The sequence below is a fragment of the Ptychodera flava genome, chromosome 22 (assembly GCF_041260155.1).
Source record: "Ptychodera flava strain L36383 chromosome 22, AS_Pfla_20210202, whole genome shotgun sequence".
Taxonomy (NCBI): Eukaryota; Metazoa; Hemichordata; class Enteropneusta; family Ptychoderidae; genus Ptychodera; species Ptychodera flava.
The window spans coordinates 29,302,718-29,329,913 of NC_091949.1; the positions used below are offsets into that span (position 1 = coordinate 29,302,718).

General features: G+C 38.6%; 1 protein-coding gene across 4 annotated transcripts in view; it reads right to left on the reverse strand.

Moving 5' to 3' along the window:
- LOC139123139 (tyrosine-protein phosphatase non-receptor type 13-like) overlaps nt 1-27,196 on the reverse strand; it is a 72,527-nt gene that overhangs the window by 33,999 nt on the left and 11,332 nt on the right. For 2 of the 4 annotated variants that reach the window (XM_070689158.1, XM_070689159.1), the window contains exons 3-16: nt 24,228-24,409; nt 23,305-23,463; nt 15,092-15,187; nt 14,376-14,463; nt 11,077-11,961; nt 10,463-10,680; nt 10,175-10,249; nt 9,387-9,561; nt 8,209-8,368; nt 7,776-8,064; nt 2,621-2,806; nt 1,614-1,687; nt 878-969; nt 132-384 (exon numbers count right to left, since the gene is read on the reverse strand). In XM_070689158.1, the coding sequence (XP_070545259.1) occupies nt 132-384; nt 878-969; nt 1,614-1,687; nt 2,621-2,806; nt 7,776-8,064; nt 8,209-8,368; nt 9,387-9,561; nt 10,175-10,249; nt 10,463-10,680; nt 11,077-11,961; nt 14,376-14,463; nt 15,092-15,187; nt 23,305-23,463; nt 24,228-24,409 (2,932 nt within the window). Of the gene's footprint in view, nt 1-131; nt 385-877; nt 970-1,613; nt 1,688-2,620; nt 2,807-7,775; nt 8,065-8,208; nt 8,369-9,386; nt 9,562-10,174; nt 10,250-10,462; nt 10,681-11,076; nt 11,962-14,375; nt 14,464-15,091; nt 15,188-15,530; nt 15,647-23,206; nt 23,235-23,304; nt 23,464-24,227; nt 24,410-27,196 lie in introns of those variants that run through there. The other 2 variants (XM_070689160.1, XM_070689161.1) reach the window with 2 other exon arrangements.

A 27,196-nucleotide genomic window follows, 5' to 3' on the forward strand; every position in this document is an offset into this window, starting at 1 on the left:
GGGACCTGTTATTAAGTTGTTTTTATCTTGTGTAGAAGTATGACTATTCTCCAACATTTTTAAACCAATTTACACAGATGACTCACACTGTGTGGTTTATATACCCTTTGCAATTTAGTAGTCCTTCCTACCTTCCCGGTGATGGTGTTCCTGATGTTGATGTTGATGGAATTGGAATCCTCATCTCATCCCTGTTGAAGGTCTGACTTCCATGCGAACTATAGCGACCATTGTAAGAGTCATTCAACTGGTACTGGTTGCTATGGTTACCATCACTGTGGTAACCATCTTGGTGATTATCATAATCACTGTATTCTCCATCATCAGCTTCATAGTTGCCATGGTAGCTGTGTGTCTCATCATAGGGATTTTCACTAGGGTACTCTGTGTAATTGGGATTGACAAAATCTGATTACTCACAGCTAGAGTCAATACTCGAAGCTAGAGTCATTACTCAAAGCTAGAGTCATTATTGAAAGCCAGAATGTTGAACTTGTGGAAAACAAATACAAATGATCTCTCTATGATGATACACTTTCCTGTAACGGTTATACAAAATTTGTGAAAATAGCAGGTCATCTGCTGAGATCACAAGCTGCAGGCTATAGACACACAGACATTTTCCTTTTGTACACATTTATAGGTTTAAGTTGACTTGAGGGACAGTAGCTGTAACTTTTGATGATTTTCTCACCATTCTTGTTTTGTACTTTGTAATCATTTGCCAGTCCTTGTTCTACTCTCCAAAGCATGTTGAAACACAAAAAATACCAACAAAATCATCATAGTTACAGCTACTGGTCCTTTAAAATTCACATGAAAATCTATGATATGGACACCATTTTGCTGCCTTGTATTTTATTTCTCATAGACTCACCTTGATGGAATATCTGGGATATATTTGCTTTTGATCTCATTGCCATATGAAACTTATGTTGTGATGATGAGAACCTCAACATGTATCTACCTCTGTGGAGAAAAGTGAGGGTGGAAAAAGTTAATATTGTGTAATGAAATTATTCAAAGTGACTACATGAAGTAAACATATAAAACTTACAATCCAATATCTCCTGTGAAAGTGTGCAGTGTATCAAAAACTTACAGCTTATTGGTTGGCTGAATATCATTGACACTGATGAATCATTTCACAAACTGACAATCAGTAACACAAGTCTAAGCTTCAGACTCCCTAAGTTGCTGTGAATAATTACAATCTACCAATCAACTAAAACCTTGCAAGCCACTGCACATTGGCCCCAAACCTATCAACAATCCTTTCTGCTTTTTTAACACACACCATATTTAGTGGCATCAGTCATCTGAATATTGCAAACTTGACATCTGTCAAAACCAAGACACTGTCTGACAGTCTGTTGACCATTTTAAATATCAACTTTAAATTCACAGAGTTTCATTCTCCTGGCATACAAAATGCAAGCATGCCTGAAGTTACCTCCGGATAGCATTTCTTTGTTGGATAAATATACAATTTCACATACAAATGAAATTAATAAGTGTATGTTTTAAGTATGTTTGAGAAGTGAAAATGCTATTCCCTGATTAAATGAAAACAGCTGAAAGGGGAAGAAGGGGAGGTTAAATAGTTGACTTACTTTCTGTAGTCATCGGTGTACTTGACAAACTTGTCACCGGTGCCTTCCCGAGGTTCAATAATGAAACGCTTTCTCTACAGAAACAAGTCAGATGGGAGTATAAGCATGGTAATACCTGCGCTCATCACAGCATATTACATTAGCTAGACAGATTCATCATGGTATGAGGGGAACTACATGATTAATCTCTAGGGATAGAAGACAGCACACCTACACAATGGAACAGAGTATATTCACACACACAGACATAGACATGGGCTATCACACCATGTGACTGTAATGTTTAGCGACATATCATGGCTCAGTAAATATTATATGGTATACCCACAGGAATATTTCTTAATGAATTTACAGAAAAACTGGATCTGTATGAAGTAAAATAACACAGACAGTTTAATAATAATTAAATAATAATATTAATTTACTTCTTCTTATGTCTATGTTAACTGAATAAAATTCATGGTACAGAAAATTATTACCGTAAGTGAGAAAAAGACTGACAAATAAGCAATAGATTAAACACAGTGAAGTCAATGATTGTGAACGCAGTCAAGTCAATTATTACACAATTACCGTAAACAAGTCAATGATTGTAAACAAGTCAATGACCGTAAACAAGTAACGATATTAAACAAGTCAATGATTGTCAACAAGTCAATGATTGTAAATAAGTCAATGACTGTAAACAAATAACGATATTAACCAAGTCAATGATGTAAACAAGTCAATGATTGTTAACAAGTCAATGATTGTAAACAAGTCAATGACCGTAAACAAGTAACGATATTAAACAAGTCAATGATTGTCAACAAGTCAATGATTGTAAATAAGTCAATGACTGTAAACAAATAACGATATTAACCAAGTCAATGATGTAAACAAGTCAATGATGTAAACAAGTCAATGATTGTAAACAAGTCAATGATTGTAAACAAGACAATGATTGTAAACAAGTCAATGATTGTAAATGTCATGAAGTAAATGATTGTAATATCTATAGCACTTACATTGAATGCAATCTTCTTTGTAAGATGCCAGGCAAACTTCTGCACAGGATTTCTATGCCCAGCAGTTATCTTGTAGACGATGATGCCACGAGTACAGACACCTAACCAAATAGCACTTTGAGGTTCATTTTTCACTTGCATTACTTTGTGGAAATGAATTCCATATTCAGCAAGCTTGCGTGCTTCCTGTGGATTGTCAAATATCAATCTGTCATTAGTGTTTTCACTACAAGGCATTTCAAAGACTCTATTTCAATGAGATAATATTGGAACTTAAGATGGAATTGTGGTTGACTCTGACTCTGGAGGACTTTACTGTAATACCAAGCTGTGTGAGTTACAGATTGAAAAATTAAAATTCGACAAACACTCAAGGATTACAGCCAGCACATTGTTCAGATTTTCACTTTTGAAATTTTGAGATAAGCTAGTTATCAGTAATGTCTCTCATAACTTTGTGAACTGACTAAAGGCATCTCATAGTAAACTGATAGCTATGATGTGTCTAGTTTTCTCTATTCAATGGTCAAGACTGATTCCCAGTACATTTGATACAAACAAACAGACTTCTGTGATACTCAGTGTCCATGAACGATAATGAGACAGTGGCTTAGGCCAAGAAAAATAAAAATAGCGTCAATGACACTGTAGCTCCCATCCTGGACTTTTAGTGTTGTTCTCTGGTCAGATATTTGAACATGTGTGAAAGGGATAAGTGCATGAAGTGAAAATACTTAAATGAAATGTACTGGAGACAGTGAAATATGTTTAATGTAATTATTCAGAATATAAAATGGAAAAAATACAGAATTAGATATATCGAATACTGTGATACAACCATTAACTCAACAAGTCATTTAACAATGACATAGTCCCCACTTGTAATAGGAGTATAGTCTTGATGGGGCAGGAAAATGTGGTCATTAAGAAGTATCACTGGAGTGTATATGTTGAGATCTATGGGCACATAGGTCTATGTCGTTGTTCCCAATTTGAAACACATGAGGCATGTCTAAGTTACGGTTCTAAATCGGGAAAAAAGATCAGATCTCTAGCAGTATTGGCCAGCCAAGAAATACATATGCGCATTATAAATGAGGTACAAGATGTGACATCTTAAGGTCTAATATCCTATCAAAATTGGAGGGTATAGAACTTGTGGTTACTGAAATATGCATATATATGTATAATCAAGGTCAAAGGTCATCGAGGTCACATGACATTTTGAAAAAAAAATTATATTGCTAATTAATCCCTATATGCCAAAAAATCAGATCTCTAGCTCTATTCGCTTGCCCAGAATTAGATGTGTACATAATTAATGAGCTAAAGCGTGTGTTGTCATAAGGTCTCCCATCCTACTAAATACAAAGGACATAGCACTTGTGGTTACTTATTTATTGACATAAACATATATTTTAGGTAAAAGGTCATCGAGGTCACATGACATTTGGTCAAAAAATTTCTCTCCTATATAATCCCTATATACCAAAAATCAGACATCAGCTCTATCGGCTCGCTCAGAATGAGATATGTGCATAATTATTGAGGTACAGTATGTGGCGTCATAAGGTGTCCAACATACCAAACATGAAGGGTGTAGCACTTGTGGTTACCGAGTTATGGAAAAATATGTATATTGAGGTCAAAGGTCACCGAGGTCACGTGACATTTTGTCAAAAAAATTGTTTTGCTAAGTTATCCCTATATACCAAAAATCAGACTTCTACCTCTATTGGCTCGCTCAAAATTAGATATGTGCATAATTAATGAGGTACAATATGTGGCGTCATAAGGTGTCCCATCATACCATACATGAAGGCTGTAGCACTTGTGGTTACTGAGTTTTGGACAAATATGTATATTTGAGGTCAAAGGTCACCGAGGTCACGTGACATTTTGTCAAAAAAAATTGTATTGCTAAGTTATCCCTATATACCAAAAATCAGACCTCTAGCTCTATTGGCTCGCTCAAAATTAGATATGTGCATAATTAATGAGGTACAATATGTGGCGTCATAAGGTGTCCCATCATACCAAACATGAAGGCTGTAGCACTTGTGGTTACTGAGTTTTGGACAAATATGTATATTTGAGGTCAAAGGTCACCGAGGTCACGTGACATTTTGTCAAAAAAATTGTTTTGCTAAGTTATCCCTATCTACCAAAAATCAGACCTCTAGCTCTATTGGCTCGCTCAAAATTAGATATGCGCATAATTAATGAGGTACAATATGTGGCGTCATAAGGTGTCCCATCATACCATACATGAAGGCTGTAGCACTTGTGGTTACTGAGTTTTGGACAAATATGTATATTTGAGGTCAAAGGTCACCGAGGTCACGTGACATTTTGTCAAAAAAATTGTTTTGCTAAGTTATCCCTATATACCAAAAATCAGACCTCTAGCTCTATTGGCTCGCTCAAAATTAGATATGTGCATAATTAATGAGGTACAATATGTGGCGTCATAAGGTGTCCCATCATACCATACATGAAGGCTGTAGCACTTGTGGTTACTGAGTTTTGGACAAATATGTATATTTGAGGTCAAAGGTCACCGAGGTCACGTGACATTTTGTCAAAAAAATTGTATTGCTAAGTTATCCCTATATACCAAAAATCAGACCTCTAGCTCTATTGGCTCGCTCAAAATTAGATATGTGCATAATTAATGAGGTACAATATGTGGCGTCATAAGCTGTCCCATCATACCATATATGAAGTATGGTAGCACTTGTGGTTACTGAGTTATGGACAAATATGTATATTTGAGGTCAAAGGTCATCAAGGTCACATGACATTTTGTCAAAATATCCGAGATATCTGCGTGAACGGATGGACTCACGGATGGACGAACAGACGGACATGACCCAATCTATAAGCTCACTGGACTTCATCCTAGGGGACTAATAGAATCCCACACCCCAACGGGTTGGGATGGAATGTCTCACACGAGTTGGGGAATTCTGTCTCACACGAGCCGAAGGCGAGTGTGAGACAGAATTCCCCAACGAGTGTGAGACATTCCATCCCAACCCATTGGGGTGTGGGATTATTTTTCTCACGTCCCTCCATATCTTTAGAAAATTGCATTTTATTGTGGTAGGTTTATACTATCAAAAACCAACACACGATTGCACTTGTTTCATTTGTATCATTCCGCAAAGAAAAATGAAGTTCCGTCATTGATGAGCATATCAAACACGTAACATGTATATTCCGATATGGCAATTTTGTTTTGTTGGTCAGCCACAAAATTCTCCAGGTCATCTGAGGAAAATGTTGCGAAACAGCTCTGGTGGCCATCTGTTGATGACATTGCGTGAAAGCTGTCGTCTGCTACAGCCTCGTGTGCAAATGGCTCGCTCATCGAAGTCTTTCGCTAACTGTATCGCTGTCAAGTCAGTTCTTCTCCAGAAAATATGTCGACGAGCGTAAATAGCCGATAGGTTTGTAATGGCCTGAATTCTCCCGTTACAACATAAAAGCGGTCATCCTCCGTGTATTTGTTGCCGACCCCGCGCTGACCGTACTCAAATCTAGAACAACCTGTTCACTCTGCGGTTCAGTCGTCTGTCACCTATAGTGCCAGTTGTACATTACGCGATGTTCTATTCGTCAAATAATTCGTACAGAGAACTGGCGCTGAGCAGAATTGACCAATCAACATACGTTTCACATACGAGGTGTTCGGTCGCGCAACAATACAGAGTGTGAGAACAAATTGTTCTCACACTGTGTTCTCACACTCCCAGCGCACTGGGGACGTGAGAATAAAAATTCTGTCACTGCATCCTTTTTGCAATATGAATACGATGAGAAACTAAATTTTTATTTTTCGTGGCCTTATACATGGGAGTCTATGGAGATCTGCCTATCTGCCTATGGACGTGTAAACTAAAAATATGCAAATTTCACCACGATTTGCCCAAATTTGGGAAAGGTCACTCCTATGCACTTCCATACCAAGTTTCAAATCAATTGGACTTGTGGTTTCAGAGCAGGAGATTTTTTGACCAAAAATGGGAGAAAATTACAAAAAAATTCATGAAAAATAGCAAGTCCAAGATACTGACCCAAGAGTGCACAATCATTTCATGTCAGCCCAAAGTACTTACATGCTAATTTTCATGTAATCTGCTCAGTGGTTATTGAGTTTTTTCAATTTTGACTGTTTTTACATTTTTTCACTAATTTGCATATTTTTGGCAATGACAACTTCATTTGAACAAAATCTCATCTACAGCCCATCATCCATATACACACCAATATCAAGATGAAATGTACAGCGGTTTTGGAGTTTTTGATGTTGACGGACAGACATACAGACATACAGACATACAGACATACAGACACACAGACATACAGACATACATACATACAGACATTTCCCTAGCCTATAAGAATAGCTTCCATTGCCATATATACATATGGCTATGGGAGCTAAAAAGTTTGTTTCTCATCCTCGCGCGTGTCAATTCAGACCTACCGTGTCAACCTTTTTTCTGCTCATGAGGAAATAAAATGAAAAAAAATAAACGCAAAAATGCATGACGATAGTGCATAACACAGTGCTGTATAAAACAGAATTGTAAACAAAATAACTGACACTAACAATATAACATTCCATTCAGAACTGCACATATATGTCAAAACTGTGCATTGCTGCACTAAAAGTCAAAATGCAGAACTTGACAATGTATACAATAGTACTAAAGCAACACTGCTGTGCATTTATGTCTGTGTGCATTCCTATGTTGCCTTCATGTTTTTTGCGCATTGTTGGTTGAAGAATAAAAAAACAATTGAGAGAAAAAAACAACCCACGTCACTGCATCATTTTTGCAATATGTCTAGGATGAGAAACAAACTTTTTATTTTTCTTGTCTTTCTGTTGTCCATTACTAACATTTAATTGCAATGTACTGACCAGCTGGTTGTATATTCTCTCTGTAAATCAATAATAGATTTCAACATCTACATCTGACAACAACAGAGTAACACCACTGATCTATTTGAAATATTTTATCATGTCAATAAATCATGCAAATTAAGAAAAGTAAACTATAATGTCACTCTATGACTTCCTTATGCATTTGGATTGTTGATTAAAGGTTAAAGGTGAACACGAAGGTCAAGGGTGAACACGTACCATGATGAATTCTAACTCCGATTGGATATCTGTCATTCCATGATTGTTGTAATGCATAGTTGGGAGTTGTTCCCGGATGTGTGGTACTCCAACCTTCTCTATCATTTTCCTTGGTAGGTAGTGCTCAGGAAGGAAATAGTTCTGGCCAACCTCCTCGTAGTAATCTCCCATCTCAGCTTGCAGTGCTAAGGAAGCTAACTGGAAAGCAGTATCCTCATCACTCTGTGTGCGTTCTTCTAGGATATCCTTCCGCAGCTGTAAGTAGTACTGATGTCTGGTAATCTGATGCCTACAATGAATAGGTTCACAATGATTATCAATCTCACAAATTTCACAGATGTAAAAACATCTGAAAAGACAAGAAAATACAAGGAAGTTTTCTCTGATTTCAGAAAGAACACATTTATGTGTAGTTTCCCTGTGATGTTCTTACCTTAAAATACTGATGTTTTCTGCATAAAATTTGACTCTAAAAAACAGAGTAAATGTCAAGACAGGAATGGTACTCTTTGATCTGCGGACATCATCTCTCCAGCCATCCGGTGCTACTTTATAAAGTTTAGTGTCAGGCTCTAAGAAAAAATATTCACCATCTGAAAAACAAATATAAAATGGATTACGGTATTTTACAAAACATCAAATATGAAATGTAAGGGTTATCACATTTGACACATAAAATGGATTATTTTACAAATAATCAGACGTAAAATGCATGTGTTATCACATTTTACATGATGCTGATAAGTCTTGCATGAAAGAAGCAAATTCTGTTTTTCTGATGACTAGATCTTAAAACAATGATTCCTCAACTTATACATGTAAGAGTGGTTCAAGATGATTTGGATTATATTCAATTCAAATATTCCTGGAAAAGTAAAATCATGAAGTGTTTTATTAGGGACTGGGGAGCATACAGCCATGTCTGCAGTCAGTCTACTAATGTGACTGTATTGATTTAATGATGGGACTCTCATGTCATGGTAACCATGGTGACATTTACCAGCCTATTGCCCTTAACAAAATCTTTATCTGATAGCTGTCATTTTAAGCCACAAAACAGCTTTCAGATTCTGTAGCGTTCAGATTTATAAAATGGAAACTGGCCAATGACTGACATAACTGAGCTTTGTTCACAGTATAAAGCATTTGGATTGGGTCATTCCTAGGGACAAATAAACTAAATTCATTTCTTTTTACGATCCAAAATTGTAAAGGAGGTAGATAACTGGCGACAAAAATATTAAACAGACAATTCTAATGATTACAAATAAGTTGACGTATTAAGTCTACACGGATGCTTCAATATGACATTATATTTATCATGAAATGCAAGAATGTTGACCTTTCTACAAATATCACACAATCCAGTACACACCCACAACAGCAAATATGAATCATTAAAATTCATGACATCACAAAAGTATCAATATGCTACTAATAAAACAAATTTACATGAATGTATTTCTTTTTGTCTGTCAGACCTCTCATATCAATGTCTGTGTTGAATCAATGGGTGCTCCGAACATCTGTGTGACCAGCTGTTACCACAACACAATAAAACACCAGGTAAATACTGAATGAAAAATAACATGTACAGGCAAAGAAACTTACTTTTGATGTATGCAAGTCCAAAGCAATGGTGTTCTAACAGAGCCATGTGTGAGATAACCATGTCAAATAACTCTTTACCCAGGGTAGCCATGTCACAGGTTAAATCAAGGCGCTGACCATTCAACAGGACAACAGTCACCCTCTTTCTACCCTGCGGTACTTTGGTGCTTTTACTCTGAAAATAAGTGATAAGTAATAATTTCAATGAAGGAATTGCTGATTTTGCCTGTAGATAAGAGGAAAGAATCTCAAGGAGACATACCACAAAAACGTTAAAGTTATAGTTCACAGTGCAAAGCTATTTACATCTGTAAAAAGGAAATTTTCCTTATTTCTAAATCCTATCTGAGAAACTTTCTTCAAATACGTATGGAAAAATATTAAAAAGCCTTGCTCCTCTGATAGAAAATATTGAGAAACTTAAGCTCTACATTATTATCTGCAATAGGGTAATCCTTTCTCCTGAAAGGTTACAGTTCATGACTTCCTGATCAAATTTACTTGAAAGTAATGGTCTAACACATGAAATTTTAGCTCAAATTATTTCTCATATTAATTTCATGTCATCTGAGCAATGCCTATCAATATTCAGTCTATATATGGTGATTTGTGATATATTTTTGAACATGTCATTGTAGAAAACAAATATTCAACAAAAGTCATGAGGCAACAAATTTTATCATTCCACATATTGTACAATTCACTGAATATAACTTAACAAACTTTAAAAAGTTGTTAAAGACACTAGCATATCATTAGAATGACGATATATTTGAAGCATGACTTACCATGATTGAAGGCGGCATATCTATGGTTATGTTTGGTTCACTGCTCATTACAACAAACTCTGGACCAAAGAATTTCTGTCGATTAAAAATGATTTTCAGTTAAAGAAATGAATCTTGCTCTCTTTCAGTGAACTTAATGCTTCATTCTTCCGTAAGAAATAGAGATTTACAGTTGGAGTTTTATGCAACGTATTAATGGTTCAAGAACTGCAAAATGTTGATAGTTTCAGAACCTGGAAGCATTTCACAAGAAGAAAACAAGACAAAAGTTTTTGACATTAATTTCACCTTTAGTTTTCTTCTGGTTGGTGCTTTTTCATAGGCTACATCACCTAACATATCTCTGCTTCTATCAAGATTGCGTGGTCTGATTGGCTGTCGCCTGTCATGTGACGAGTAACTTCTGAGATCAGGTTGACTTGCATGTGTGTGGTCCACTTCTTCAGGTCTGGATGCCAGTGTTGGAGTAGAGCCATAATATGGATACATGTCTGGATGGTAACTCCCTGAAATCAGTTAAATTCAAGCAATAAAGTTGCTATCTTTTCAAATTATGTCATTTTTTTATGTCAGAAATAATTTCTGTTTCTGCTTACTGTCACAAGTTGAATAATCAACCACCAGAGCTCCCCTTACACCTTGCTCAGCCACAATATCAAATTTATGAGCTCTTTGATTTTCTTTCCCCCTCTTTTCAACTTGGACTGGTTGATGGAGGAGTTTGGTCAACTTCGGGATGAAACTTACCAATCAAAACATTTGTTACGGTAACCACAGAATGGTAAAAAACTTCATAATAACAAAATCATGTACACTAGATGATAGCTGTGTTTCATCTGACATTATCACACTCATTTTCTTTACACATTCGTTACATTCAAGCCACTGCATTGCTTGTTTACCTTGTGTCTGTGTGTCCAGCGATGTCACTGATCTGTATCTGCTTCCATTCAATTGTTCACTGAGATGATCACTCAGAGTTGCATCATCATCACTATGGTAACCACGTTCTGTTCTACTTCGTGGCCTTTCCAGACTTCTATCTCTGCTTAGCATTCTACTGTAATCTCTTTCACTACGCCTTTCAAAGTTCCTATCCAAAAGGCCTCTATCGGAATGACGGCTAAGTGGTTGAACCCTTGTCCTGTCAGGGCTGTGATTTCTTTGTAAGCGTTCAAGGCTTGGATCTCTTTTAATCACCAGAATAGTCTTTCCCGTATCCGGATCTCTTTCATACATGATAGTCCGATCCTTGCTGCGTCCACGCAGTGAGGTTCTATCAGGTCTTTGAGGCAATGTAAGCATGGCATAGTTTTCACTTTTATTTGCAGTACGATCTTGCAACATACTTAGTCTCTGTCGTCTTTCACGTAATCTTTCATAGGCTGCTGCAGCTTTGTTCTGTAAGTCTGCAACACGTGCTTTCCTTTCAGAATGATCTGTGGCAAGACTCTCATATGACTGGCTTGATGACAGTATATCAGACATATGATAAGAACGTCCAGTGTCTTCGTAATTGGTTGATTGGCGAAGCAAAGACCGCTGAGAAGTTCTCATACGGGGAATGTCATTGTAACTTTCTCTAGCAGTGTCTACAGTAGTGCTACTGTGTTGTGAATATGTGTCGTACTGTTGTGGTCTTTTTCTAGCCTCAGTAGGTCTTGCATCGATTTCATCTACACCTCGACTGGAATGTGGATTTGGCAAAGCCCTTGGTCGTTTATGGGCAAGTTCTTCACGTGGAGTCAAGTGACGATTCTGTCTTTTATTAGGCGGACTGTTCATACCTGTACAGTGAAATGTTACATCGTTACAAAAGTTTTCATTTGGTAGAGTGTACGGTAACATCTCTACAAATGGAATGAAATACTAAATTTAATTGGACTACATCCAACAACTTTTGAGAAACAGCTTTTTATTGGATTTAAGGAGACCGATGCAGCATTCAAATAAAATGTGTAGATAAGGTAAACAACACTGTGGAATATCTGTCTCCCTGTTCTAACCTCAGTTGGAAAAATTATTCACAAATTTTTGCAAGCTAATATATCATTAAAATTATTTCTCCATAATGAAGAGAACCTGCTTGGATGAATGGGTTTTAGTTGAAAAATACCGTCAAGGACACTATGTGCTCACATTCGGTTTGAATTGGTCCATTCGAGAAATATTTAAACCAGGAAAAACAAGAATGACAAAAGCAAATAAGGTCTCCAACTTAGGTACTGGAGGTCATCTTTAGGAACATGCATATCAACTTCTATAGCAATGGGAGAAGCAGATCCTAAATACATAAGCAAATGTCAACAACAAAAAACAGAGAAGGCTTGATAAAAAGAAAAGGTGGGAGTGGGCAAAAAATGCACAAGGGATCTGGTAAAAAAGTAATGCTACATCATTGATCTTCTAAACCCTACCCCCTCCTGCATATCAAATGTTCCACCTCTTGGTATTACATAGACCAAATGACAGGAAGTACATTACAACCTTGGAGATTTTAATTAATGCCATGAGTGTTATCATTCTAGTGTAAACAGCACTTAAGTTAGTTACAGATAGTGAAATGCCTTCCACTGTGGGTGGTGATTACAACATCTGGAATTATCCTGGATCTAAATTTCTCATCAGTTCTTGTATGTCTTACAAAAGTTGCAAAAATTGGTCCAAAATGAAAAAAATCACCTCAGCTTTGTTTTCTGGATCAAATTTTCCAACAAATTAGTATCAAATATGACAAAATTATGTTCACAGCCTTCAAAATTGTCTCACAACATATCCTGGGTTAGTATAGGTCATTTAAGGTCACAAACTGAGAAAAGTACCTAAAATATACAAATTTTGGGGTTTCCCAACATTTTGAGCAGAAAATTTATCTAATAACATCTTTCGGGACTTTATACCAAATTACAAAGCTATCAAACAAGGGACTTAATACCAAATTACAAAGCTATCAAACAAGTAATGTTGAGATAAAGTTTTCTTGACCAAAAATGACAATATTGTCTTAAAAATACAATTTTTTATATTTCAGGACAATTTCCACATATCTAACTATTGTCATCTCTGTACGTCTATGTACGAAAGATGAAAGCTGTCTGTCCAGGGTTTTAAAAAGGAAACACTGTCTAAGATTTTTTGATCAAAAATGACAAAATTGCACAAAAATAGTAATTTTCCCAATTTTGTCATAATTTCAACAAATTAGAAGAGTAACACCCTTGCAAAGAGACAACCCAAATTTGAGAGCGATTGGGCCGGCGGTTTCAGAGAAGAATAATTTTTACTGAAAATGAGAAAAATCACAAAAAATTCAGCAAAAATACAAAATTAAGGATATCTTCACAATATTCATAAAACTGTATAAAGTTCACCTAAGGTACTTGCACACAAATTTTCAAAGCAATCAAAAAAGCGGTTCTTGAGTTATTAATTCTTAACCATTTTCACATTTTGTAAGCTCATTTGCATAATTTTGGCAATGCAGACTTCATTTGAACAAATCCTATCTATAGCCCAGGATGCATCCACACACCAAATACCAAGCTGAAACGTGCAGCGGTTTGCGTGTTTTTGATGTTGACGGACATACTGTACATACATACATACATACATACATACATACATACATACATACATACATACACACATACATACAGACGCCATTGACTTCAGCCTATACGATAAACTCACATTGGTAAAACCAAATGTGAGTTGAAAAATGAGGTACTTCTTGTGACTGTCTGACAATGATTAAAGGGTCAGTAGCTGTGACTGTCTGACAATGATTAAAGGGTCAGTAGCTGTCACTGTCTGACAATGATTAAAGGGTCAGTAGCTGTCACTGTCTGACAATGATTAAAGGGTCAGTAGCTGTCACTTTTGGTGATGTTCCACTTTTTTCTGTATTGTATGTCTCAACTACAGTTTCTTGTTCTTATTCCAAAGCATGTTGAGATACTCAGTATTCAGCTTGTCAATTCAGCCTGTACATGGTTAAATTGCATTGTTATTGTTGACAAGTGAGTTCTACTGAAATTGAAGTGTAAACAATAATATTGCATTCTACATGTATAGATGCTGAGTTGATAAGCTGAATAGTTGATGTTTCAATATGCTTTGGAACTAGAACTGTTATCGTATAAAACAAAACTAGTGAAAAATCATCAAAAACTTGCAACTACTGTCACTTTAATTTACTTACCATAGGTTTGGTCCCTGAGTTCACTAGGGTCATTCTGAAAACGATTCATGGATTCTTGTCCTCCTTGATCAAAACCAAGTCTTGAAACCTGAGTTATGAATTGAAGGTAACTATCTAACATCATTGCAATACACAAATTGTTCTTGCAAAGGTCAAGGTTCATGCAGCATTCTGATTCATTTGTTTTGATGGTGCTCTAGTTCATTCAACATTATACCGGTATGATTTGATCATTGGAAAAACCACACTATCCACTTATGAAATGGATAAGAATTCTATGAAATACTCTTTTACCCATTTGGTGATAAAAGTCATCAGCATAATTGGAGATCAGAGGTATTTTTTGTCAGCATAGCTTCATTCTAAAAAGTAAAATCCTTGTGTTCATCAATAAAAGCTCAACAGGAGTCTTCATGTCTTTTCATTTCAGTAATTCCAATCTAAATTGCACTTCGGCAAATTTCTACGTCATTTAGTGAATTGAATTGAAAGGTACAGTTTCCTAACAATTTCAAACAGATAATAATTAGAGTTATTCAGTTGACAACTTGGTTACTGGTCAGGAAAATTCAAAAAGAAACTTAAAATGTTCCTACACTTTCTGTTTTGTGACATATGCCCTACTTGATTCTCTGCACAGTAGAAAGACTGTTAGTTTACAGAATGTGCTTGGACCTTGATCACACTAAGAGAGTGACACCGGAATTAGAACTCACCTGTTCCATGCTTCCCATCACGGATTTTGATAACTTACTGATATGGTAGGAATATGGAAGACCAGCTGGATTACGCTGTGCGTGCAGAGTACATGACTGAAATAGGAACAAGAATGATTTCCAGATCAGATTTGCTCAGTTCAAAAATCGATGTAACTGTGGGACAAGAATTTAGATTATGATGTTTCTTTCAGAGACACAGAGTTTGACAGCCACACAATCATTGTTAATACAGAATTACCAATGCTCTATATGTCTAGCTATCATTAGCAACACAGCTGAAGGCATACAATTTTCAATAACTGTGTTTGCTAAAGACACACTGGCAACCGAATTATTACAACTTCTGAGTTAGCAATGATAGCAACACCCATGCTGTGACATGAGTAGTGACTTGGTGACAACATATACAGCAACAGTTGAAGATTTAAAAACTCACATATATGTGCATACACAGTACCAATATTTCCAATATGTAGTTTCCAGCAAATACTTGAAAATGTCAACACACATCAGCTTCACAGAGTCTACCAGAACCTTCTCCTAAAGAATGACTGTATTAACTGACTTGCAAACCTCATTGTCACTGTGTAGCCTTATCATTACATATCTTGAACACCAATCGGTAAAAAGCTGTTGAACTACTTTGTCACAAACACTGAGGAATTGTTTCAGAAATAATTCCAGGAAATAGCGATTGTAAATCTAATAAGGTCATATTAGAATTTGAATTTACAACTTGGCTGAACCACAAGGACTGCTTTGTATGGTGTATGCTAATGATGGACATGAACAAACCTTGCCTGCAAAGTCTCTTTAGTGATTGAGGTACTTTTAATTAAGTAAATTGTTTTGACCATTGAACCAGACAGCCTTACCGTTTAAATTCATAACTTCCTAATTATTTCAGTCGATTTATTTTGGACAATAGTTAAACACAAGACTTCAAAATCATTGTGGCTGAGTAGGCTATTTTTAATGCAATTTTTTTAACCCTTTCACCCCCAGTTCCCTGTATACAGGTCCAACTTTACCATAGATAAGAATGGATTTGGAACAAACCATGGTGGTGAAAGGGTTAAAGAAGTTAAAACATCTCATTTCAATGTTTGAATGATGAGTACCTTCAAACTCATATGACACACTCTTCATAAGCTATTTGCAGCACACAAGACATTTGCAAATGGCTTTGCAATCATAAAATTTGTAATCTACATGTATAAATGTATGAGTAGAACACTTTACACAAATTTATGCAAAAAGTTGTGAATCATTTGCATTTATTCCATGAGTTTAGTTTTTGACGTAGTATTGAGTGCTTTCTACTACTTCCACATGGCACTAAAACAATTTCTTGTACCAGCAGTATAGCTCATAATGTAGTTTTGATGTAAGCAACCTGTAATATATCAATTATATTTAATATTTCTTTTCATATTGTGTTGACTTGCCATAAATGAATTAAGTCAAATTTGGGCAAAAAGGAGGTCAATAACTAAGAATCCACAGCCAATTTAAGTGACTGCATATATATCATGCTTACATGTGGATTTGAAAAAAATTTCCTTTCTTAGACAAATTTTGAAATGTCTAAATGAGGTTACCTGTGCCAAAGCTACATTTCAACACAAACTGTTCATAAAACAGAAATCCTCTTACATTGCCAGTATGGTATCATAGCATCATTTTTAAATACATACCAGATGTTTTGTAGATTAATTATCATAGGAAAAGTGTTTAATTATCATAGGAAAAGTGTTTAGTTCAAGACAATGTTAAAGACAATCAGGCTAGGGGGACAAAAGAGGCAGAACAAAGGCAACAGGCATACATTGTTTGTTTTGTACCCCTTGGCTGATACTTTACTTTAACCCTTTTCCTGCCGAGCGCCCCTGTCCGTTATCCTGCCAAGTCGGTCAAAACCGGCCCCCTTTCCGTGTCTACAGAAGATAGGCTCTCCTGCACGCTTTCCTGCCAGGCATTTGGCGGGAAAATACCGCATTTTCGGGGTACGATTACCGACCATATACGTGTTAGACTTCAAAATTTTTGCATGCCCGTATGAGGGGCAACCGCTGATGAGGTTGTGTCCAGAAAATGACGAGGTCACGGGCGTTGTTTGCCCCGGGGACGTGCACTTTTATGCCCTTTTCTAGCTTACTTTCGCGGAAGTAAAGCTCGTTCGCCGGCACGCACGGCCACACCGGGGAAACGTCACCTCTCTCGTGGGTTAGTAGAAGACCCAGGGGTTAGTGCTATGGTGCGGGAGCACCCTCAAACCTGTCCTGTTTCCCCTGGGTTGTGTCACTTGGCCACGTACCTTGAACGACTTGGAAGAGTCGCACATTGCAGTCTGCTTTGACGTAGTGTCAACGACATAGTTCCGCCATTGAAGGAAGGCGTGTACGTAGTTTGGCCAGTTCAGTGAACACTTAGCTCGTTAGTGTTACCGTTTCCTAACACGTTAGTTGTGCAGTTGTTACTAAGGTGCAGTTTTGTACCACCTTAGCTCTGGACAGTGCAACTGCTCTATGCACTAACCCCAACGACAGATGGTTGGTACAACGTCTACGTCGCACGAGCACAGCCTCCGTTGGGCTGTGCCCCTCCCACGTGATACAACGCACGTTCATCCATTACTATAGCGTCCTTACGGATCTGCCAAAAACGAAAGTGGGGGTAAAAACAAAACAAACGAAAATATGCGATCCATAGATAGTATTTTATTTGGGAATAATTTACATTATGCCGAACAATAAATCTCGGAGTCTGTCTCGACGTCCGAGTGCATGGTCCGTGTTTCAAAAATTACAATCGGGGTGGCAGATCCGTGTTTCAAAAATTATAATAGGGGGAATTGTACAAAATAATCCGTCTAAACAAAACAAAACAAAACGAAAATATGCGATCCATAGATAGTATTTTATTCGGGAATAATTTACATTATGCCGAATAATAAATCTCAGAGTCTGTCTCGACGTCCGAGTGCATGGTCCGTGTTACAAAGATTACAATCGGGGGATTGTACAAAATAATCCGTGTTTCAATTTACAATCAGCGGGATCGTAAAGCACAAACAAACGGCACAACCGTGCTCAAAATGTGATCATGGTCCGTGTTCAAGAATACAGTCAAGCCACTGTTAGGCGAAGCTGTCCCCTGTCCGTTATTTACGTCGGGTTCTCTTGCTGATGGTGTCGTCGGGGCTGTGTGAGTAGAGGTCTGCACGCCAATGCTCCTCTTACCTCGTAGCATCATGCGATGATGAAAAGCCGCAAAACACTCGCCCTCGTGAAGATGAACCCCGCACAGACTACATCCTTTGGACGTCTCAGACAGTCGTCCGCTCGCAGTGGTCTTACCCTCTCTGCTACATACTTTACAGCATTTCTGCCGCCCCTCCAAACGGCTGACAACGTGCATCGGCTGATTTTGTGGATTGATGTACGAGGCAAGAGAAACAGTGGCCTCGACCTCTCTCACACTGGGCTGCGATCGCCCACAATAACCGCCAATGAGTTGTTTCCCGACACGCAGATGAAACATCTTATGGGTCAGCTTACTATCAGGGTGTACATGCTTGAAGCATATATATGCATTTACCAGGGCAACATCAATCAGGTAACATGCCAGATATGTCCACCATCTGTGGTTCTTGCGCCCAGTGTGAAAGTACTTGCGCTTCTGGTTGGCTCGGTCGACGCCTCCCATGTACCGGCGATAATTATACAGCGACAGAGGCACTTGTCGCCGCTCGTCTCCCTCCCCCACTGGCACGCACTCCAAGGGTGGATAGACCGTATTCAAGATCAGCACCTGAGCGTTACTATCCTGATAAGCAGTGATGTTAAGACGAGAGTCCGTTCTGGTCGTGGCTTTCATATCCCCAACAGACAGAGGAAGGCGCTTCCTCTTACCCGGCGGAATTAATTGAGGGGGCATGGTGCGACGATTACGGCGGTTGAAACTCCCGACCATGTAGATCCCGGTCTCCATCAGCTCTCTAGCAGTAACGACCGTGCTAAACAGGCTATCACAGAATAGGCTGTGATTATATCCACAGAATGGCTGGACCAGCTCCATCGTAATTCTTTTCACCACACCTCGCTCCTGCCGTCTCCCATCAGTCCGATCCCGATATTTCACACCTAGGTACGGTGCAAAGTTAGCTATGTATGCAGTGGTGGAGTCGCACAGCTGCCATATCTTGAAACCGTCTCGATCAGGCTTATGCGGTAATCTCTGCTTAAATTTAGAACGGCCCTTAAATCGCACCATGCCCTCGTCGATGGAGATCTCTCTACCCATCTTATAATTATTTACGCACCGGTCAACTATGGGCTCCATCCATGGATTGATTTTATACAGGGGATCCTCCTGACACCGACGTCGCGGCGTGCCTCATCAGGATCACGACGTGGATCGTTCTCTGGGTCTGCCAGATGAAAGTATCGCATAAGCTGCTGAAAGCGACTGCGGGTAATCACAGTAGAAATACCCTGGTTTCTCAGAAAGGGATCGCTAGACCAATAATCCTCCACTGATGATTTACGGTCGATACCCATACAGACTAAGACGCCAATGAACGCCTGCACCTCTCGGTAGTCAGCGTTACGCCAGTATTTATCTATTTTCCTAGCGATATGTCGCTGGTGGAATTTGGCGTATTTATTAGTCTCGTCCTTGGCCAATCTGATCAGTGTAGCTGGAATAAACTTAAAAAAGTAATCGAGCTCACGGGCGTGGCTGGGCAAGGTGAAAGTCGGTCCTCTCTCATGGTCAAAATCGGTCTCCTCAAATATATTAGCATCGGTAGTCTCCGACATACGCCAGACAGGAGGTGTGTCGTCCTCCGCCAACACAGCAGCAGCGTCATCATCGTCGTCAGAGCTTGCCTCACCTACGTACTGCCTGTCATAAAAGTCATCGTCCTCTGCCGCATCCTCGTCAACCTCCGAGTCGGACTCAGCGGTGATATCACCGTCGTCTGGGCGTCTGGGCCTGAACTCGCCCGTAGCGGCATCAAGGATCATATCTGGCTCAAAATCAGGTGGGCTATCCTGATAACGAACCCTCCGCACTATCTTTTTCGGCGGGGACATCGCAGCACACGAAACTATGGCAGGAGCGGGCTCGGCAGCCTCTGCTGATGACGAGGACTCAAGCTCTTTCGCACTGGGCACAGGAACCTCTCCTGACGCAGGATGAGGGCTCATAGTAGACACAGGTGGTGTCTCTCCCGGAGCAGCCGGGGGAGAACCAATGGCATCAGCCGTCTCATTACTCACTGTCTCACTAGCAGCAGCAGACGTAGTCTGTGCAGGTGAAGTATCTCCCACAAGAGCAGATGTAGTCTCTGCAGGTGAAGTAGTCTCTCCCGGAGCAGCCGGGTGAGAACCACTGGCAACCGGTGACCCGTCATCATCCTCATCGGCAGAACGATCGGTCTTACGTTTACGCTTACCACTGGGTTTTTCAGCCGGAGATGGCTTCGCCTTACGGGAGCGTTTCTTGCCCGACTTCTTAGAACGTTTACTAGGGACATCACAACGATCGCTACCACTACCGCCCGGAGACTCTGCATCTTTGAGCTTCAGTCGTCTGCTCGCCTTCAGAAAACTTTTGCGGTCCGTCAAGCTCATGTCTGGAACAGTGTCGACAGACTAGCAGGTCCCTCCCTTTTAAAGCCACAGGGAAACAAAGCCCTGGACATGATTGGACGCAGGGGTGTTAATATATGCATCCACCTGTTATTATAATGGACCTACGGCAATCAGTCCACCAACCGGCGCTGACATTCCTACCCGTCATGTAAATTGCCTGTCCGCACCATTTGATATGCTAATAATACTCATTTGCGATGCAAATCAATCGAGCACTTAGCATAACATAGTCAATGTCATTAGCATCTCAACTTGACATTCCGTCCAGCTGGGTACGTGGCATGCGTACCTGCCACCCAAGGACGTTGCCCCAAGCCCATGTTTAGTACGGGTGGGAAACCCGTATCTTTAACCTCATGTCCCTTCTAAGTACGCCTGCGCAGGGCGTATTGTCATCCAAGTCGGTGACAAGCCAACCCGACAGATTGCCCATTAAGCAGTAATGGACTGGCCGTCTCGTTCTTGTACGGCAACGAACAGTGCTTCAGGGCTTGTTTAGGTCATAACCGTCGCCTGCCGAGCGGCTTACCCAACTAAGGCGGTCAAAGATGAAGGATGCCAAAATTGTCAACGGCTGTCTCGGCCTCGTCCGTTGGGCAAACATGGCTCCTTCAAATAACGTGGCCAGCACGTCTACGTCATCAGCGGTGATGACGACCCGTCATTGACGCCCGAGTGCGTAAAACTCGGAATATACCGACAGGTACCTCTACCTGAGTCGGTCATACTACGGTATAAACCAAACACAGGTCTGCCAACTCCCGTTAGACTCGGCCGTTAGCCGAACTTCACAGGGACAACATAGGCGTAACAAGTCGTGTGAACAACGGTTCACGCACCTAACCGCAGCCGCCAAGTCGTGGAACAATGGTATCAAATTTTGAGGCCATGTTCCTGAATGGCAAGGCTGAGGCGGTGTGTTTCGTTGCACGGCTTGAACGTCTAGAGCCAAGTGCAGCCGACAACGTCCGACATCTGAGTGGGTAGTCTTTTCGAGAAGGTAACAAGTCGGTTAAAAGCGGTGGTTACCCTTCACAAATGTCGCTCAAGTCCGTTCGGATCAGTTCCATGTCAGGGACTAATCAAGCCGAGTCCGTCAAATCCGTCCGCACTTCCCGTCAATCAGGACCAAGTCCGTGATTTTCGTCTCGCACCATTGGCAAAAAATTGCACCGCCAGCTGAGGCGGTCTTAGGCGGTTGCCTTCGAGAAAGCCGAGTCCGTCAAATCCGTCCGCACTTCCCGTCAATCAGGACCAAGTCCGTGATTTTCGTCTCGCACCATTGGCAAAAAATTGCACCGCCAGCTGAGGCGGTCTTAGGCGGTTGCCTTACAGATTAGCGTTGCCGAGTCGGTCAATTTCGGCCGCAATCTATGTAGTGCCTCAGAGCCAAGTTACCCCAAACTCCGCTAGAATACGTCAACGTGCTAACCTGCCAAGTACGCTACTCGTCCCCAAAAAAAAACCAGTCCCCCACCGGGGTGGGGACTGGCTGGGTAGCTTCCGCACCTTTCCCTGTCGTTGGACTCTCTGTGAACCCATTTCGAGAGCAAACGCCGTTCCTCGCCCAAACCTGTCCTCGAACGACCCCTAGCGCGAGCAAGGGTTTGCTACACGTAGTTCCGTCGACTAGGCAGGAAAGGGGGTACCAAAAGTAGCCCGATTTCCACCGCCTTGGCAGGATAACGGCCGTGGCTGCTCAGATTCTAGCTACACCGAATTTCAAGCGGATTTTCACCGACTTGGCAGGAAAAGGGTTAATACAAAAATACATCAAAATTTGACATGCAATATCTCTATTCTCATCTTTGGATAGATAATTCCAATATTTTTGACAAGTTATTACAGTGGTAAATGTTCTTAAGAAGTCATCTGCTTGTTTGTAAACTCCTATCAGCCTGGCCATGTTGAAAAGATTTGACCCTAATGGTAAGGTAAAGGAAAATTATTGCAAAAGGTCTCTAAAATAAATATTGCAGGGTAATACTGCAAATACTTGTAGTATGGATACAGAAGTTGAAATTTTTATTTATTGTGATAAACTATTTCTGTTGTTGATTGACATGATATAACTTCAGAGCTGATTTCAATAACAACATAATGACTAAGTTCTACCAAGTTCTATAAAAATACCAAACCAGACAACAATCAACTGCAGAGATTTGAATCAAAAACCAAAGTGCCACTGATGCTTACAAAACTGCAACTTGTAAACATGATGAGATTTGAAAAATGGCCTGCTTCAATGGACATAAAGCCATTCCAGCATACATTTATCACATTATATCAACAATTTAACATGTTCATATTCATATGGAACAATCATTTTACAGCTTTACATATTGTGAATATTTGGAAAAGCTGTTTCATCAAACGCAAAAGTATTGAACTATATATTCATACCTCCAGTATACGGATCAATGCCATTCTAGTTGAACTGATGTGTTCTTACCTCCAGTATATGGATCAATGCCATTCTAGTTGAACTGATGTGTTCTTACCTCCAGTATATGGATCAATGTCATTCTAGTTGAACTGATGTGTTCTTACCTCCAGTATATGGATCAATGCCATTCTAGTTGAAGCATTTTCTTCACACATTGCTAACAATAATGAGTCTAGGTTTCTACTCAGTCGAACTCTCTGTCCTGGTTTCAGCTTAAATGCAGCAGCCCAGTACAGCGTCATCCCAAGAGAGTAGATGTACATCTGAGGATAACAAACAGACACATTCACATTGTAGATGATTAAGAAACATTTATAAAACCTTCAAATCACAAAACTTTGTGATGATAAATATTGAAAGCATGCCTGAATATGTTTTAACTAAAGTCATGTACAATTGCTATTATCTGAATGGGTCTACCGTATTTATGGACAAAATGATGGCTATGAACTAACTTGTTAATGTCTTATCATTTAATCAAAATATGTACAGCATAGGATACAATCAAATCATGATTTGATTAATACTCCTTCCTCTATTCTGGGTCCATACACTCAAAGTCACTTACAATTCAAGGACTTGCAAGGATATTTTTCAACAATTTTCAAAGACATTCTGAAGTCCAAAATTCCGTTTTCAAGATATCATCTTTGTATAAGATTTAACTACATTTTTCAATATCATCAATGATCATATCATGATTTTTCTAAATTGTTGTTGGCTTATCGATATTCCAGAACTTTCTCAGACTCAATTTCAGTTTAAAGGATTTTCTGGGAGTTATAAAATTCAAGGATTCTGGGAGTCTTAAAATTCAAGGATTTTCCAGGAGCCTACAGATCCCTATCTTTATTTCTTTCTTTGCCATGCAACTCACGTTAACACTCTCTTATAGCAAGAGTTCTTGACGTGTTGATATCATTTAAATTAATAGCTTATTCCTAGAATATATTTTCTGATTCACCATGCATTGATAATGAAATGTCTGGTAACTTTTCCACAGCATTGATAATGAAATGTCTTGTACCTTTTCCACAGCGACATCAGATCCGGTAGAAGCCTTGGAGATGACTTCTGGTGGTACGTATGGTTGATTGTCTGGGTGCTGAACTTGATTATTTTCAGCAAATTGCACCTTTCCACTTGGACATAACATCAATGACCTTGGTGATATGATGAAACTTGTACCAATGTCATCACGTGCTTCACCTAGTAACAAATTTATTATATTTAGATAAAGTGAAAATTGTGATGTAGTAAACTGCAGCTATGAACCTCCCTATGTGTAAGTAAAACTTTCACATCATTGGAATGCATAAAGTACTGCTCAAATGTTTTGTGACAGCATAATACATTTGTGTAGTATAAGTGTAGGGGTACAGGACACTACAGTGGTTTAATTTCCTTGTGAATCTTTATTAGCCTGAAGTACAGTCATTAGTAATAATAATAACAATCAGTTCACATCTCAACTTATCTTAAAATCTTTAAAAAAATAACAGCAATTTTGTTAACATTGCATGGATGATTTATCACTGCCTCTATATGTGTTCAACAGAAAGTTGGTTGTTTTGAAGTAAATGTATGTGTATACATAACACAACAACACAACTTTGAACAAAAATACATGTACCGGTATCCTCATGAATGATGAAACCATAGTCATTGTGTACACACTGTGCAGAATGTTCCACTACAGTTTGTATTATACTGCAATATTGGTGAACAGGGTACTACCTGGATGTAATACAGTTTGTATTATACTGCAACATTGGTGAACAGGGTACTACCTGGATGTAATACAGTTTGTATTACACTGCAATATTGGTGAACAGGGTACTACCTGGATGGAACACAATTTGTATTACACTGCAATATTGGTGAACAGGGTACTACCTGGAGGTAACACACATAAATTTACAAATGAGATTCAGAGGGTGTACATTTTTTGCTCACGTGTTGACACACGTGAGCATATGTCGCAGCGATGTCTGTCTGTCTGTGTGTCTGTCTGTGTGTCTGTCTGTCTGTCTGTCTGTGGGTCTGTCTGTCTGTGGGCTCAATATCTCAAAAATGGCTCATCAGATCAGAATCAAATCTGGTACATAGATTCAGTTTGCAAATGGTAAGAGCTGATTAGTTTTTGGTGGGTGTGGCTTGCTTACTTTTTGCTCATTTGCATAATTAATGATTTTAGCAAAAACGGATATACATTGAGAACAATGGCACGCAATTTGATGAGATTTGCTACAAATGTTGATCACATAAAGATATATCAGCTATGAAAGTTATTAAAGGGCTGATGTGAAAGATAATTACTAATTTGCATATTTCATGAAATTTCCTAATCAGGCGTATATATCTGAATTTACTTGATCAAAATTGACGAAACTTGGTATGCATATTGAGGATACTATGATTTAACATTATTGAAAGTCATTAAGAATTTTTACTTCATCCAAATCCTAATTTGAATATTTAATGACCTTTTGAAAGTAAGGATATATATTTGAATTTACACGACCAAAATTGATGAAACTTGCTATGTACATTAAAGATACTATGATAGAACATTATTAAATGTCATTAAGCATTTTTACTTCAGCCAATGCCTAATTTGCATATTTTATGAACTTTCCTAATTAGGGGTATTTATCTGAATTGACGAGACCAAAGTCGACGAAACTGGCTATGTACATTAAAGATACTATGAAAGAACATTATTGAAAGTCATTAAGCATTTGAACTTTAGCCAATTCCTTGTTTGCATATTTAATGAACTTTCATAGTCAGAGATATTTATCTGTATTGACTAGACCAAAGTTGACGAAACTTGCTATGTACATTAAAGATACTATGATACGACGTTACTTAAAGTCATTGAGCATTTTACTTCATCCAGCTCCTAATTTGAATATTTAATGAATTTTTGAAATTAGGGATATATATTTGAATTTACATGACCAAAATTGATGAAACTTTCTATGTACATTAAAGATACTATTATGTAGGCTAACATTATTGAAAGGCGTTAAGCATTTTTGCTTCAGCCAATTCCTAATTTGTGTATTTAATGAACTTTCCTAATTAGGGATATATACTTGGATTTATTTGATCAAAGTTGGCATAACATGCTATGTATATTGATGATTATAATATACCAATATTGAAAGTCATTTCGCACTTAAGTTTTCATGTCAGCTAATTAATAGTTTGCATATGTAATGAGCTTTCAAAGTTTGGAATATATAGTTTGAAGGACTTGACCAAAGGCAATTACACTTGCTATATAAAGTGGTGATACAATGACAGCAGTCAAAGAAATTAATTATTTCTATTTCAGCTAATTGCGTATTTGAATACTTAATGACCTATAGAGTTTAATCTGTGGTGAATATTGTTCATTATGTTGATCATAATACTTTCAATGAAGTTGCAAACATGTGTCAAAGGATCAAATTTACACATAACTGCAATATACAATGAAACACGTGAGCATTTACAGTTCATATCTGGTGAATTCTAGCGTCCTGGAGGTAATATCCTGATTTCAATGGTAATGACTATGACACAGCAGAATGTGCACAGACACTGGTACCATTTTGGTCTTTGTTTCAGTTACATGTAGTTGGTTTACAGTAAATATAATGGTATTTACAAGGTATAAAAAAAGGTTCATTTCTATGAAATGTCCTATTTTTCCGTTAAGAACAGAAGGATTGGATTGCAGTCTTTCTGTTGTTGAGGAAACTTGTCCTGACAATTGTCCTGAATATAGACAGCGTCCGGACCAGTTTTTGTATCAGTTGTGTACTGATGTTCAAATCATTGTCTGTTTTAAGCCATTTTGCTGGACGTCAAATTTCAGCAATCATGAAATGATGAAATTTTGCAAAAAATTCAGAAATTCGCTGAAATCTAATGGTAACCTATCACTGGTATCTGTCCGTAAATATTCGTATCAGAATTGTCAAATATCACTCTTTTGAATTTAAT